At 40.1% G+C, this 16,736-nt stretch overlaps 1 protein-coding gene across 1 annotated transcript in view; it reads left to right on the plus strand.

Moving 5' to 3' along the window:
• Positions 1-1,352: 1,352 nt before the first annotated feature.
• grb2b (growth factor receptor-bound protein 2b) overlaps positions 1,353-16,736 on the plus strand; it is a 41,371-nt gene continuing 25,987 nt past the window's right edge. The window contains exons 1-2 of the mRNA XM_032536584.1: positions 1,353-1,610; positions 4,188-4,442. Coding sequence (XP_032392475.1) covers positions 4,365-4,442 — 78 coding nt within the window. The 5' untranslated portion in view covers positions 1,353-1,610; positions 4,188-4,364. The remainder of the gene's footprint in view (positions 1,611-4,187; positions 4,443-16,736) is intronic.

Genomic DNA, 16,736 nt, shown 5'->3' on the forward strand with positions numbered 1-16,736 from the left:
ACACACTCCCCGCCAACACGTAAGATGAACAGTAGAGTTATGTAGTGGCATTTACTTCTTTGAGTAGCCTAGGCCTAAATTGTCCACAACATCCTTTGTGCAATGTGTGTGTGTCCACATAACCAAGCATAAATCTTGAATTTTTTATCTTGAATTTTTAATTCAAGATTTATTTAAATTTTTTCTTTTTTAATTTTTAATAAGAAGAACCAGCAGTCTGATGCTATGTCTGCTGCAAGCTGGTGGTTTACAATCACACACAGCTTCTTTCTGATAGAAGACATCTCAACAACCTTTAAAGTATGCAGCATATATCAGAACACTCAGCATGCAGTTAAAATAATGTAAAATGTCACTATCGTGGCAACATTTTTAGTTTATTTTAAAATCTTTAAGCATTGGGATGCTCCAACTTCATCTTGCTTATTTGAGCTGATGTTCCACGTGGGCCTACCTTGCTCTATGTCACCCTAATTCAATATTTAACCTGATATTGATTAATTTATGTGGTCTGTCTAACCCTTTAATTTGCATCTCTGAATCTAACAAAAAATGGATAGATAGGCTATATACAGTTTTTAGATAGATAGATAGATAGATAGATAGATAGATAGATAGATAGATAGATAGATAGATAGATAGATACATGCATGCATACAGACATACATACATGCATAGACAGAGAGACAGACAGATAGATAGATAGATAGATAGATAGATAGATAGATAGATAGATAGATAGATAGATAGATAGATAGATGGATAGATACATAGGCTAAATACATACATACATAATACATAGGCTACATACATACATACATACATACATACATATATACATACATACATAGGCCTACATACATACATACTACATACATACATACATAGACAGATAGACAGACAGATAGACAGATGGACAGACAGATAGATAGATAGATAGATAGATAGATAGATAGATAGATAGATAGATAGATAAGATAGACAGATACATACATAGGCTAAATACATACATACATAATACATAGGCTACATACATACATACATACATAGGCCTACATACATACATACATATATACATACATACATAGGCCTACATACATACATACATACATACATAGACAGATAGACAGATAGATAGATAGATAGATAGATAGATAGATAGATAGATAGATAGATAGATAGATAGATAGATAGATAGATAGATAGATAGATGTCATAGGCTTCTTTTTCGTTGCGGTAATCAGTTTTAGGTCAACGTTACTTACAATAACCGCAGGGGGTAATTAAAGGCAGTTGTAGCCGGCAGTTAAGTTATTTTACGGGGTGGGTTTGGAAGACAAGTGGAAGACTGACAGGGAGGAGCTCCAGTCACAACAGCAGGCAGACCATAGACTTTAGTCTGCGAGGCAGACCCTCCCAGCACTGGGTGGAAGGAAGCGGAAACGTCGCAAGCCTTATGCTAGTAGCGATCCCTAAGACGGGGTGGAAGCGACAGCAGGCGTAACGTTACATCGTTTGTTGCCTCTCAAGAGGAAGCAGCGTTTGGACAAATTACACTATATGGTTTTAGTTTGTCACGGGGCTGGCATCGAAACGGAATATCTCGAGTGGTGAGTTTCCCGTTTGCTTTCTCTTCACGTAAAAGTTGTGTACTGTTTCCTTTCGCGACGCAGGCTAGTCAAGTTCAGTAACGTTAGCTGCTGGGGCTAGTTAGCTAGCTAACTGTGCAACTAAGCTAGCAGCAACAACAGCTTGCGCTATGAAAAAAAAGAGAGGTGTTTTCTTCCTTTTTATGTTTGCCAACGTGAAGCTAGCTTGCAGGCCTCGGGCTTTAGTAAACAGCACATGCTTATTTTAGGCTCGACACATGTTCTGAGTAAATTCGCTGTTAATTTGCCCGTTGTGGTAAATGAATAGGGGTTAAGTTTAGTAATCGCACGGCATCGTAGTTATTGTTATCCGACCGTTAGCCGGCATGCTAGCTCTAGCGTTCTAGAGAGCTGGGCGCTGCTGCTGGATCGAAATCGATCCAGTCGATCTGGTGTGAAACGATAAAATGCGATTTTAAAGCTCCAAATGGTACATTACTAGCCAGACGTAGAAATTAAGCCCCATTTTTTTCTACAGTAAAAAATGATGAGATGGTTGAAATTCTAGGGGATTATTGCTGGCTGCCCCCATTTCGTTCAACTTCAGTTTCCCTTTTCAAGCACTTTGTCTTGTCTTATGTTAGCCAGTTCTGACACTGGTGTGCTTTGATGGGTTGTATTAAGTAGCATTACAGTGGCCTTGGCTTGAGTTTTTAAGTTTACCCCTATTTACATAACAAGTGCAAATACAATCATAAGAAATAATGAAGGCGGGGGATATGTGACACCGTGGCAAACTATCTGAAGTTTGTGTATAGGGGCCCAGCCACTAAGCAGATAGTAAGCATATATTATAAATACTAACACATTGTCTAGATTTAAACCTACAGTAACATTTTAACCTACGGAAGCCCGTAAGGATAACTACACTGACTTCAAATCGTCCCACGATATTTATTCCATTGGTCTAACATTGGTTAAATAGGTATATAGACATTGGGCAAGTAGAAATAGCAGTAGCCTACAATGTAAAGGGAATTCAGAATGGAGAATTAGTTTAATCAAGTCCCCAGCCGGGTTTCAAACTATTCGAGTTGTTGACAGTATTAATGAAAATTGCTTTTTTTGGTCCTACCCTTACAGTCAAATTACTTTTCAGTATTCACTTTGTCATTTTGCTGAGTGCCGGCATACACTCATCAGTTTGTCACAGTGCAATTAATAAAAAGCAGAACTACTTGCAAGATAAAATTTTCCATATCTAAAATAAAACATTCAGACGGAACATCAGTTATAACGTGTGTGTGTGTGTGTGTGGTGTGTGTGTGTGTGTGTGTGTGTGTGTGTGTGTGTGTGTGTGTGTGTGAGAGAGTGAGTAAGTGAGTGAAAGTGACACAGAACAGAGGCTGATGTAGGTGAGCATCAGTTTTTACTGCAGCTCAAAATGTTTACTGGGCTGTCACTTGTAAACCTTTTATTATTCCGACATTTCCTGTAGCACCTGAAGGCAGCGGCAGCCCTCCTCTCCTCCGCCTGTCCATCCATCCATTCATTCGCCGTTCTACTACTGTGTGTGTGTGTGTGTGTCAGTCACAGGCCTTTCATTTTTATTGCTTGTGGGAAGAAGCTGTTTAGCATCCTGCTGGTCCCTACAGCTAATGCTCCTGTTCCTCCTCCCAGATGGCAGGAGGGAGAAGATGTAGTGGGAGGGGTGGTAAGGGGCCCTAATGACGGAGATGGTCCTGCGGATTTCTTGAAAAGTGTCTTCTGTACTGTGTAGCTAACCGATAAAGTGATTATCCATGACGAGATAACCTGGATTGTTTGTTGTTGGGGGAAAAAAGCAATTCAATATGAGAGCTTGTTTGCTGATAATTTGCCATAAGTTTGTGTCTCTTTTTTTTGTCGTCCGTCTGTCGGCCTGTGATTTAAATGGCCTCTTTCGGTTCAGGGCTTTATGGAGTGAACCCATCAGAGCTGCACGGTGTGATATATATCAGCAAACAACTTAATGAGATAATGTAGCTTTATCCATTTAACTCAGCAACTGTAGGTTTAGCGAGTGTATCACTGTCAGCTCTGCTTAAGTAGGCTACTGACTTAAGTCTGGTCGAGCCAGGTGATTGGCTGTCAGGAAAGTCTGTACTAATTGCCATTGATTGTAGCGAATTTGGCATCAATATGTTCTTATCCTCTTATAAATGTACCCAGAGTAACAGCAGCAAGAACATACAGGCCTTAACCCCTATTTGCACAAGTTTGCCATTGGATATGGCCATTAATACATGTGTTCTGTATTTTGAATTGTGTAAGATCTCAATAGAGCAATGCGTGTGATGTCTAGACCACAATATAACTTACCCAGGATCACAAGGAAGCAATTATAAAAACATTTTATGAGCGTAACCATTAAGCAGTCAAATAAGTACAAACTTGCAACATAAAGGAAGCACCATGTTCATATTTTTGATATATTCTTAAGCTTCAGATCAAACCGAATTTTGAAATTTTCTAAAAAGACCATCCTGCCCTGTGCAGTTGTTACTGTCTACACTACATTTTGCCCATGTTGAGTATTATGTTGTCTCTTGTTTGCAGGAACATTCCTGTAACCTTTATGTGAGGTCCAAGCCCTGAAGGAGCGGGTCATAGACGGGAGGAGAGACTCGGAGCAAAAGCATCTGGCCACAGAAGCCTGGATACGTGTTTTTATTTTTTATTCAGGCCCTGAAACACAACAACAACCAAGTCGTTTTCCTGCGCACAACAACAACCATGGAGGCCATTGCCAAATACGATTTCAACGCCACTGCTGACGATGAGCTTAGTTTCAAGCGTGGCGAAGTCCTCAAGGTAAGAGAGAACTATTTGATCATTTAATGTTAAGACTTGTCTGTATCGCTCATTATGAAATCCTGGCAACTATTTTCTTGCTGTAGGTTGTCTTTCCTGTGTAGTTGGTTAATCAATCATATCAGTCATATCCATGTTGAATCAAAGTGCCATCAACAGTATAAAAAGAGTTTCAGGCACTGATGTTATCTTTAGGAACACTTAGACAATCTGTGGGATTAAAATCATTACCCAAAGATCTAAAAATAACGCTCCAGTGCTGCGCCTTTGTCTTACACTGTGATCAATATGTTCTTTTTCATTTATATTTTACGTTGTCATACACTTCCCAGATGTGTCTGTTAAACTTAAACCCACATTTTAAAAAAGATCAGTAGCCTTGAGGTATCGCCCAAAACACTGATGTGTTACGTGTGTTAACAAAACGATGACATTTTACGCCTAGATGCTGTGGCCTAGGGCTTGGCGTTATAGAGAAAATCAACTATCACAATATTCTTGAACAAATACCTCAATGTCAAATATTGACACAATATTGTATGGTACACTATTGGTGCTTTAACGAAAGGTTCTTTACACAATGAGATTTTTGATAAATACTCTCCAGAAAGGATTTAGTGACTTAGAGGGTAAAGGTAAATAATAGAACAGCAAGAAAAGTCGCGTATTGACATCACTTTACTGTAATGCAGCCTTTAAAACCAAGTAAAGACAACTCTTACCATACTACAATATTGTGTGATATCCTAGATCTAAGACAGTATCTAGTCTCATATTGCGATAGCGATATATTTCCCAACCCTACCCTGGCCCATGTGTGATAGTAACGCATTCTAAAGGAGCAATGCTTGTGTTACGCTGCATTAACAAGGCAAAGGATGCTTAGTTTTTTGTTCCATTATGAACTATCTAAAGTGCTCTCTGTGAGACCCCAGGCTCGTCCAGATCCTCAGGCGTGAGAGGCTTATTCAAAGCCTCATGCTTTCTGGTCGCCTGAAAAGCGTTTCTCTGACCTTGATGGGATAGCCAAAATGTTGGAAAGTACATGCTGCTATTTTCCCCCCCCACAATGATTCTCCTTGGATTTAAATGCATCACAATCATCCCTCTGTTCAGAGTCATAGTGATGACATGACGAAGAGGCAACAGTGCGTAAAAATTAGATATATTTATGTGTGTTGCTAAACACTCAGTTGAAGACGTCCTTTTGATATTGCGTGATCTCTTTTTTAAGAATTTCCTTTTCTCTCCCGCGGCTTAAAGGTCAGTTCTTATTTGACTTACCTATGTTTCTCTGAAACACTGCTCTTAAGCTTTTGGCTGTCAACACGGTAAATAGCCCCTTTTGTAAAAGATACCTTTCTAAAGGACCCCAAAGCTTTGTGTAACCTGTCATCTAGTTTTGGTTATAACATGCATTGTTTTTTTTTTACGTGCAACATATTTTTTACCACACTTGTACGAAGAAGGAAGGTTGTTGTGATGCAACTAAACATACACATTTTTTTTTTAATCATCATATTATCAGTTTTATTTTGCTCCAGAGAAGCCTCCGGGCCACAACTAAAACTAGAAATAAGGCTTCAGGAGTGACCAGTAAATAAAACCCCCACAAATAGGGAAACTACGATGCATCGTTAATTGCTTAAAAATCAATACAAATGTGTAAAAATGACCGGTCGGCATAGGTTGTAATCTACTTTTGATTTCAATGTGTTTTGACTTCAGACGTCTCTGTTTTCTTAGTTTATTTATTAGAAGATTTTTTTTCCTATTTTAGTTATTTAGATTTCGGATTTGTTTAGAAATATATATGTTTTTTTTATTAGATTTTTGTTATTGAAGATACTAAAATACAATTTCAGTTGCACTTGTTGATAAGAGGACACACCTGTTGTTTTGCACAGTTTATATAAATAAGAAATATTTTTCAGTCATTTGTCTGCAGCTCATTCTGTTAAAATAATGTTGAGAAAATCGTATCGTGAACTTCAAAATCAAGAATGGAATCGTGAGTTGAGTGTATCGTTGCATCCCTTCCTCCAAATAGTTTTACTCCTGTAGTCCTGCTTTTCGGCCCCTAACTGTGTTAATGACTCAGCAGCTTGCAAGACTACTTTACAGCAGTTTGCATGTGACGACATTTCCCCCCCCCCATTAATAAGAGATTTAAGGGAGGAGTTTTGAAAATATGTCTACTCCCACCAGGGGGGCCGTAGAGAGAGTCAGCTCAGGAAACACTGAGCTAAATCTTCTCATGAAATTCACGTATTCGAAGAGAAAGCACTGTACATTTCCTCTAATTCAGCAGCTAGGTCCAGCCGACATGTTAATGGAAAATACCACAGATCTTCCCTGTAAATGAACGCAATCAAAGATGAGATGAGCCTTTTGGTGCCCGTGCTGTTTTGTACTACCTAACGTTCTGCTTATTGTTTGCAAATTAAAACGGCTAAAAATAAAATTTGAAAAAGATTCAACAGCCAAACTTTACTTCTCGCTTCCCTATACGGTGAGCACGTCGTTTGCTCTCAATTCCTGATTTGTTTCCTTTCTTGCAAGATGCTTCTAAAGGCCTTTTTTATTTTTTAGGCCATTTACAGAATTCTCTGTCTCCCAGGAAGTACGGCCATTTAACAGTAACAACTTAAAGCTAATCGCTAAAACATAATTCTTCAGTTTCAGTCTTATCCCTTGTGTGAAGTTCTACTGTGACACTAAACCGTCAAAGGTTCAACGAACACTACACGGACCCACGTGACAAAGCACAAACCATATATCCTTTTTTTTTTTTTAAATCTTTGCTGTCTCACAATATAAATCACATAGCCCGTCCCACCGTACATGCTATATAAAGAGATACAGTTAATGCTACTATGTGTAAAGTTGGAAAAATGCCGGACTTGGTTACCCGCCAGAGCTACACTCAATGGCTTTAAAATGAAAAGAGATTCACATATCCTGGCCTTGCATAACTGACTAGGACCGGGCAATATATCGATGTATCGATATTGCGATATGAGACTAGATATTGTGTTAGATTTTCGATATATCGTAATATGGTAAGAGTTGTCTTTACCTAGTTTTAAAGGCTGTATTACAATAAAGAGATGTCATTTTCTGAACTTGCCAGACTGTTCTTGCTGTTCTATTATTTACCTTTACCCACTAAGTCATTAAATCATTTCTGGAGAATATTTATCAAAAATCTCATTGTGTAAATTTTGTTAAGGCACCAATAGTCAACCACACAATATCGTAGCATCGACTTCAAGGTATTTTGTCAAGAATATCGTGATATTTGATTTCTCTCCATATCGCCCAGCCCTATATTTGACCCAGCTGGTGCGTGACATACTGTGAGTGAACAACCATAAGAGCTCCAGAAACTGCTTCGCAGGTTATTTCTGGACAGATACTAAATCTGTAATGGGGAGGAAAAGCCTGCCTGAACCTTCCCTCTAACTCCGTCCACATTTCATTTGAATCAGTTGTTGGCTGCTTTGCTCATAGGACCAGTTCACTGTTTGAGACGGTATGACTTGATGTTTGTCAGACACCATCCCCCTCTCCATTTCTGTCATCCTGTTTTTGTTCCTCCTCACAGTACTCATACATGAGTTGTCTAAATCTTCCCCCCCGAGGTAACTCATGAGAAACGAGATGGAACAAGCTCTTATCACTCACTGAAACACACTCGTACGTCATTTTGGTGATCTAGCAACAGTGATAGATGATGATTTGGATTAATTTGATTGATTGATCCCAACAGTTTTATTCAAACTACCTTGCACGTCCCAACATGATATCACTTAGTTTTTCATACAAATTGAGGCACAAAATCCAAATTTGCAGCAACATTTCTTAACCCTTGTGTTGTCTTCCTGCCGACCATGCAACTTTTGGGTTTTCTGGGTAAAAATCTCAAATTAAAACGTTTTTTTTCTCTCCGTTTTGGTCGTCTTTTTCGACACTTTTGTCGTTTTCCCCTGATGTTTTAGTCCCTTTTTTCTGGGCTTTTGAAGCTTTTTCAACTTTATTTTATAAAACAAAAATTCAAATGCTATAAAATTGAATTAAACACCCAAAATAAATGAAAGTAATGAACTGATCAATTATTTCACTTGTAAAAAGTTTTATGGAACTATCCACTTATTTTTTTTGTGACAATTTAGTTGAAAGAAACCCAAATTTCTGATACAGGAACTTATTGAAAATGGGTCCAAGAGACCTGAGGACAACAGGAGGGTTAAAAAATGAACTAAGAGAATGTTAGAAGAGATCAGCTTGTGCAGTGGAACCTACCAATGCCATAGAGTACGTCATTGTTAGCCTGGTTTGGCCCTCTACCTTTTGTGGTACTAAACATTTTTACTCTGCAAATTTCTCTGTAATGATTAGTTACATCAACGATGTAAGTATTGAGTAAACCCACATCGGTTTGGTCTTGTCGGTTTCCTCTTTGCACTCTTCTTTTTAAACAAATTGACTATGAAACCGTTGTCAATAATGCTAAACTAAACTCTCCTCAATTGGCATCACCCTGAGTAAAAGAACTTCCCCTAGAAAGGGGAAAACGATTTTACAACAGCCTAACAACTGTGTGACATGTTGCTTTACCTGATGCAGCTGTGCAGCACAGTGTTCAAACGCATTTGGAGTAGTAGCCTACATCTAAAAGAACTTTCCAGAGGTGGAGTGTGTTCATAGTGGCTCCTTTGCTCCCATCCCCAGTGCTATCTGTCTGCTGATACTAATACTAAACAGCTCTGCTCTTCTAGTACAAAGGGTCCCTCTCATGAGAGAGAGAGAGAGAGAGAGAGAGAGAGAGAGACCGTGTTAAGGCTTTGCTTGAATGTGGTCCTTTACCTTCTCACCATTTTCAGTTTCAGATCGCTGGGATCGTAGCGGTGTCGCTATCTCTAGCCCTCACGTCGGCATACAGGAAGATCTGTATTTCACTTGGTTCATCTACTCCTGCTTTCATTCACAACTTTTTACCACACATACTGGTAAATTGTAGTAGATAGGAAAATAGGCAGTTGGTGGTGTTGTCAAAGTTGCATTCTTAGTTTAAAGATGAAAAGAAGCCGCTGTGGTACTGTAGACATCTAGCAGGCTCTTTATTACGATCTCAGCGGTCATAAAAACAGTGTGATCGAGAGAACCTATTTTTTTGCACATTGTTTTGCAAGTAAACTCTTATTTTGTCTCATGATCTGAATTGGGAAAAAAAGTAAAATAAATGCAACATCTTACCAAAAGTCAATGAGTAATCATGTTAAACAATAAGTAACTCACTAAAACTCAAATTTTATGCCACACATCAGTTTCCTCCTCCAGCTTCTATAAAAGGCCTTTCATAGAAACATTCTAATGGTCTTCCACGGAGGGGATTAAAAGGTTGTTTAGAGGACATGAAAACCAGTTGTGTCAAACCATTTAATCATCCCGAAATGTGCATTCTGCCCTTCATCACTTGTCAAAATACCCATTTAAGAGGAGAGATAACAAACAGGACATGCCAGTTTATCTAGCATCGAGTATTAAACACGGACACGATATTAAATGTCATAAGAATTTCAGTAAAATCAGCATTTCTTGGAGGAACTGTTTGTGTGTTGATGCTAAGTCTCTCGGGAGGAAATTGCGATACAGCCTAGAATTGGGTGGAAACTCTCGCTGTTTCACTTCCTGCCTGACTGGCCATAAGCCCCGCGGCTTGCGTGAAAATAGACCTGCCGTGTAACTTGAGCGGAAAGCCGCCTCACGCACACTTCTGGGGCAAGCCGTGACGCGGCCGGTGGACTATCAAGCATCGAGTTGAATGGCCGCGTTTTTCGCTGTGGGTCACGGCGCCTCCGGAGCATAGACACGGGCCCGGTGTAACATATGGGTTACTTGTTTAACACACTGTATGGTCCAGCTTTACACACGTCATCTAACTACAAGAATGATACCGCTGATGGCAGTGCTGCAGAGTAAAACCGATGCATATCTGGCATAATTTTTGGCAGTAAGTAACTGCCGTGCCTGTACAGTTATAGGACTAAAGGGGTCTTTTATTTTGACTGACTATGATTAATCTTCTTTCTTACACATGTAAGCTATACTAGAAGATACTCCTGCTTTCATTCGTAACATTACTGTGTTAAAACATAAAAGGCATTAATTACATGGAGGGAAGAACAAAAATGTGCAGTTATAACGTTTCCCAACGGTCAGCCGGTTAGCGAGCTCTGTGTCACCGTGACTCACACAGCTAGCTGACCAGACCAGGCTCCCCTCTAATTTGCAGCCTTGAGTCACACACCAACGTTTACTTCTCTCATTTGCCCGTTCACGAGGAGTAGAGCAAACTCACATTTTAACAGAGGCTCCAACTCCTCACCAAGTTACTTAGTTGTTTTTATAGAAAAACCACAGACATTGAACAGGTGGTGGCCAACGGGGGCAGCAAGAGGCCACGAAATGGTTGTCAGTTGACTCACTCTGGTTGCCAAGGGCAACCGTTACTGTTGAGCCCTGATTTTTAGGGGTCCAAGCCCGAGGATGCGTGCACCGCGGTATCGCAAGGCGATACGCGGTTCACACAGCAGGGCTGTGGAACCCTATTGTTTTCGTAGGGTTTCTTCTTCTTCTTACTTTCCATTATTCTTCTCCTCATAAAAGTGGTGCTGCAGCCTAAACCGTACATGGTGGCGACGCGCCATTTTCAGGACTGGTCCGAAAGTCCGCAAAGACCTCAGCCAAAAAAATTGACCCACTTCTACCACTACAAAAAGTTTAGATGTGGCCAGTGACAGATTCCAGTGTGAACAAGTCCCAGTTCTGAACTGACATGCTGAGATGCTGTTGTATGGAGGTAAACACTGAGGCTAGGCCTCAGCCCAACTTTCTTTTGTAATTAAGCTCAACGGGGTGGAACTATGAGAGTGTCCCAAACAATTTGGGAAATTAGCACCTGCCACCAGCCAATGGAAGGTACGTTTTCACAGTGGCGTGTGACTTTTCCTTGTATACCAGCCACATTGGCGGGTGGAGTGGTTTTCAGCGCTAGTCTGTGGCACATAGCTGGCTGAGGTACAAACACAAGGAAAAGGATCGGTTAAAATAATGTGGCTACATATGCCCGGTGTTAAGAGGCCTGTCGCGGACTCAGCAGTAGCTGTAAATGTACAAACTGATGAGGGCGAAGTAAAGAAAAAGAGAAGGTACTTTTTGAACCAGTGGCGCCGTGATGACAAAGGGAAAACAAGGGAAGGGTATGCTTTCTTTATTTTTTATTTTTTTATTTTTCTGGCCAAAAGTTAATTTCTTTGGGAACATGCTAAAATCAAGCATATGTTTTTCAATGTCTGTGTTTATGTGATAAAGAAGACCTTACTCTATCATTTAAATGTAAATGGACTGTATTTATACAGAGCTTTTTTAGTCTTAACGACTACTCAAAGCGCTTTTACACAGTACAGAAGCCATTAACCATTCACACACGGTGGCCGAGGCTGCCGTACAAGGTGCCACCTGCTCATCAGATAAACACTCACACATGTTTACGCATCGGGGGCAACTCGGGGTTGTGTCTTGGTGTCTTGCCTAAGGACACTTTTGATATGGGACTGCAGGGCCAGGGACACATTTAAACCATGTGTTATAAATAATCGACACATTTCAAAGAAAATATGAGGATGATATTTAGACATACTACTGCAACACACCCAGTTGTGTGTGTGTGTGTGTGCTTCTACTCTACAAATTGCTTTTGCCTCTTATCAGTAAATAGCACACATAGTTTCAGCTACCTTCCTGTTTTATCTTTACAGACTTTTAGGTGGTTAAACTGTTTTTTACATGATCTGAACATAGAGCTGGATTTGTTCAAGTTTTCGATACCGAATGCAAACATTTTGAAAGCATTTAAGCGTGGGCTTATATGTAAAATCTTACAGCACAAATGTGCAGAGAGTGGGCCCATGACAAATTTGCATAACACAGACTCCGACTCAGTTTCACATTGTGATCTTCCTTCATGCATAGACAAAAAAGGGGAAATTGCAACTGGTATAATGTAAGAGGCCAAAAGGCACAAAAAAAAGTACAAACTTTTTTGTGCTTTTTTTTTTAACTCATGGGCTTTGTCTTAATTACTCTGTGCAACTTCAGAAGTTGACATTGAACAATAAGGTATACACGCACGTACTTTTAACATTACCAATTTAACATATACTTTGAGTTACCAAGTGTGCTCTTGATCACGTTGACATACTTCCTAGTGATATTTGGCCTTAGGAGGTCTTTACTGGGGATGATTTACTAAAAGTTTTCAGGTGTGTGAGAACCTTATTTATATGACCTGTTACTGCAGCATTTGAACAGAGCAGTATGACGCCTTAAAATCAATGATTAAAAAATAAATAAATGTTTTACCAGTTTTTTATAAGGAAATCATCTGTTTGAAAGTCATGGCAGAGTATTATTCTGCTCGTTTTCTGTGTCGGAAAACAAATCTAGAGGCAAAGCAGCAGGTTGAGGCCACAGCAGAGTCTGGCCATTGCCCTAAGCACTGTACACTTGTTCTCATTTCCTCCTTAAATAAATAAAGATTAACAGCCCTGCTAGCCGATAGAATTAACTCCTATCAACAGATCTTTGAACTGTGCCCATGTAGCATGATGTGAGATCCGCCTTGTCACCTTGCTGCTTCTTTCAACTGCTGTCTACAGATGCAGATCATGTGTTATTTGTTTATTTCTATATCAGTCTTATATAAAAATGCCATAAAACTCAGATTTTAAAGTCACCCCAAGAACTGAATGAGCTTGCCAACAGAGCCCCGAGGCCTTTGTGGTAAGACACTCAGTGGTTATTAAAGGAGGCAAATGTTGGCTCACAAAAAGAGAAAATTTAAAGTAGTATTACACTGAGGAAGTAAATAAGTATTTAGAGAAATTGCGCACACACACAAAAAAACTAAATAAAATGATGAAACGTGATGCACAGGTTTGCGCGGTCTTGGAAATACATCTGGAGTCCTGCAGAATAGTACAAAGTACCGACTTATTCAGATTTTCAGATTTTTGGCTCATCAGGCCAGTATCAATTAGATTTCCCAATTCAGCTATAAGACAAAAAAGTCCAGGGTGCTCGGAAAGCTCAGTCAAATGTTTGAAGGTGCTATTTGGGGTCGGGAAGTATATAAAAAAAGGGAAATGCTGGTAAAATATGAGTGTGTGTGAGTGAAGCTAAGTGGCTGGTAGCTTCACTTACCCTAAAAAAAACAAAACAATTGTAACCTAATGAGTGGCTGGTCAAATTTAAACATTCACCAGTCGAGGCTGGTGGCAGGAAAATATATTGACCTATCTTTTGTTTCAGCTGAATGTCACAAAAAGAAGAGTATTTTTAGTTGTTGAAGACAGGATTGTAACCACCACCACCCACTCATCCTGCTGCCCCAAACCTTTTGGAGCCCAAAGTCAAGTCGGGCTTAGAAACTGTGGAAAAGTTGTCTAGTCTGACCCAACATAAGTGTGTCCTTGTGTCTGCATGTGCTTACATTAATGCCACAGCTTAGCTGTTTTCACATCCTGTTTGATGTGTCTTCCAACCCCCAGCAACTTCCTGTATCTCCACAGCAAACTCCAGCAACTCTACAGTGTGCACCTACCACACGACAGCACTGAATTGACACAGAAAACACACGCCCTGTCCTTTGTGGCACGCAGTTAGAATTTAGTTGCCGCGGTGCTTTCAATAGAATTGCAGTCAAACGATGTGGCCTCAGCGAGACCTGTCTCAAGTGACCCTGTGACAGACATCTTGTTGTCCCTCTTTAGTTTGCAATGTAGAGCAAAATGGAGCTTTTAGCCAGTTGCTCACACACTTTCTCCTAATGCACCCCACCCCTCCCCTGATTAATGGTTCCCTCACCGCCTGTTAGTGCTTAGGGTATCGATTTCTCCTCCTCGTCCACTTGACCAGAAGAGACGAAAGAGTTATATCTGCGCTGCCTTGTGATGCCTTGAATGTCTTGAACATCCAAACCTCACTTGAAAGACTCATAAGCCGTTATTAGAGTCTGAGCTCCCAACCCAGATCCAAATCCCACCATTTGATTTTTTTCCTTTCCTTTCTAAACCCTCAAAGTCAGCAGTGGGTTTCTGCAGATTTCTTGGCTGCCTGTTTTAAGCAGCAGTGCAATTGACTATGTGGATGTGAAGGGTCAATAAATCGCTGCTATGTTGCTCATTGTGCAGTTTTTGTTACGCTAAGATTCACCCTACTTCCACTGCCAGATCTCACTCGAGTCCAAGAGACTGTGTGTGTTCAGTTCACAGAGAAGACTGAGAGAAAGCGAAGATAAGTACATTTCTCTGACTCGTTTTTTTTTTTTATCTCTCCCTTATTTCTTTTGGCTAATTCAAGCTATGTGACCTTGCTCATGTAAGAAAAACTTTTTTTAAAGACTTTGCTATGAACTATAGCCACAGGACAGACGGCCTACAAGGAATGTAGGTATATAAGGCAAATCTCTCACACAAAAACGCACACAAATACATTAGTCAGTGTGGATGTAGCCTGAAATGCTTTACTACTTTATCCTGACTAATACGTTTTGATTTGAAAATGCTTAACTTTTTAAACATTTAAGCCTACCATCCACAATACTCCATTACCCCTTAAATGACCAGGTGTAAGTTTAAAAACTTAAACTCAGGGGTTGCATTTTAGTCTGGAGAAACGATAATGCAGATACCCACATCCGCTTCCTGATTGGTTCTTTCCCTGATTTGTCAAGTGACCCTGTCCTGACATAAAACAAACAGCAGCCTTGCTAACCGGTGCTTAGTTCAACATTTATGACGAATTACAACCGTTTTGGACCTTGTTGTCAATGCTAGCAGCTGTTCCAGTTACATTTTGCATTTTATAATGCTACTACTGCCTACATGCAGAGGAGGCGGGCTACTATTCGAGCGATTTGCAGCAATTCCAGCGTGCAGCGGCATTATCGGCCTTTCACAGTGTTCCCGCCGGCATGCGCATGCCCAATGTACGTGAATGGTCGTGATGTGTTTTTTTTTTAGGCGTATTGGAAGGGACGGAAAGAAATCCTGAACTTGTGCTGAAATGCTCATGAAGACGGAGATCATGTCTGATGTGAAATGAAGACGTAGTAGTGTGGATGTATCTGTCATCCAATGCAATATCCCTGCAACACCCCAGTACAGGTGCTGCTTTTATTACACACACGGCCTGTATTTTGTAAAGGATTTTTATAAGTAAAGTAAAAAGATGAGAGCTAAGAGGGAAAGCATGCAGTGTTCTTATTGGCATCACTACCAGCATGCAGCGGTTCACAAAGTTAATGGAAGGAAATGTGGAAACCGCAAATATTGCCTTAGCTTAGTAATGGACTAATGTGTGTTTGCGTGAACCTTTTCCTGCCTTTTCCCCTTTTTTGTTGGTGCGCTATTTTTTGTGCGTCTGTGTATTTGAGGCTTCAGGTCAACATACGGCAGCAGGTCCAGCAGGCTGACACTCGGTTGTCCCAGCGACTTCCCACTCTGGCCTAATAGCTGCCCAACTGGGCATGGTGCAATATGATGGTGAGGTTGAAACCCCCTCTCTTGAATTGACCCTCTCTCTCTCTTCCTCTATTTCTGGCTTTGCTTGCTCACAGCTTGTTTGAGCGGTACATCCTGCTCAGGGACGGCCGGTTTGACAAAAAGTAGTCATTCTCTCATTCACTACTGCTTTTATAATAGTCTCCAGATAGTTTCCTCTATTATGAGCAGTGAATTGACCTTTGCATACATTTTCACTTAATCATAATTTTGTGTCATTAATGATTTGTTTATAGCTAATTTTCAATTTTTATCGAACGTGATTCGTTGCATTGTTGGATTGTTAGCAAACAGTAATGCGCATGTACATTTTTGACTTTTTTAGTTTTATTGTTTGATTTAGTTCATACATCTTATACTCAGAGTTTGGGCATGGATGGGATAACTTTTGTGCACAAAATATGATAATATTGTTTTATGTTTAGAAGGGGTAGGAAGAAGTTGAGTCCGGTCTTACCCCCTCTTAATTTCTTATATATTATTCATAGATAGGCATAATAAAATTCAGTTTGCAATTTCCTATACTAATTGAAATTTCTAAATAAGGACTTCTTAGTTTTATTTAGTTGGGGCTGAGAATGTGGGTTGAGGACTAGGAGTAGTGCGGTTTCAGTACGCCATGGTAAGTAAAGCATGCTGTACTGAACCTGTGAAAAGGAGACTCTAG

The sequence above is a fragment of the Etheostoma spectabile genome, chromosome 15, assembly GCF_008692095.1.
Source record: "Etheostoma spectabile isolate EspeVRDwgs_2016 chromosome 15, UIUC_Espe_1.0, whole genome shotgun sequence".
In the NCBI taxonomy this organism is placed as follows: Eukaryota; Metazoa; Chordata; class Actinopteri; order Perciformes; family Percidae; genus Etheostoma; species Etheostoma spectabile.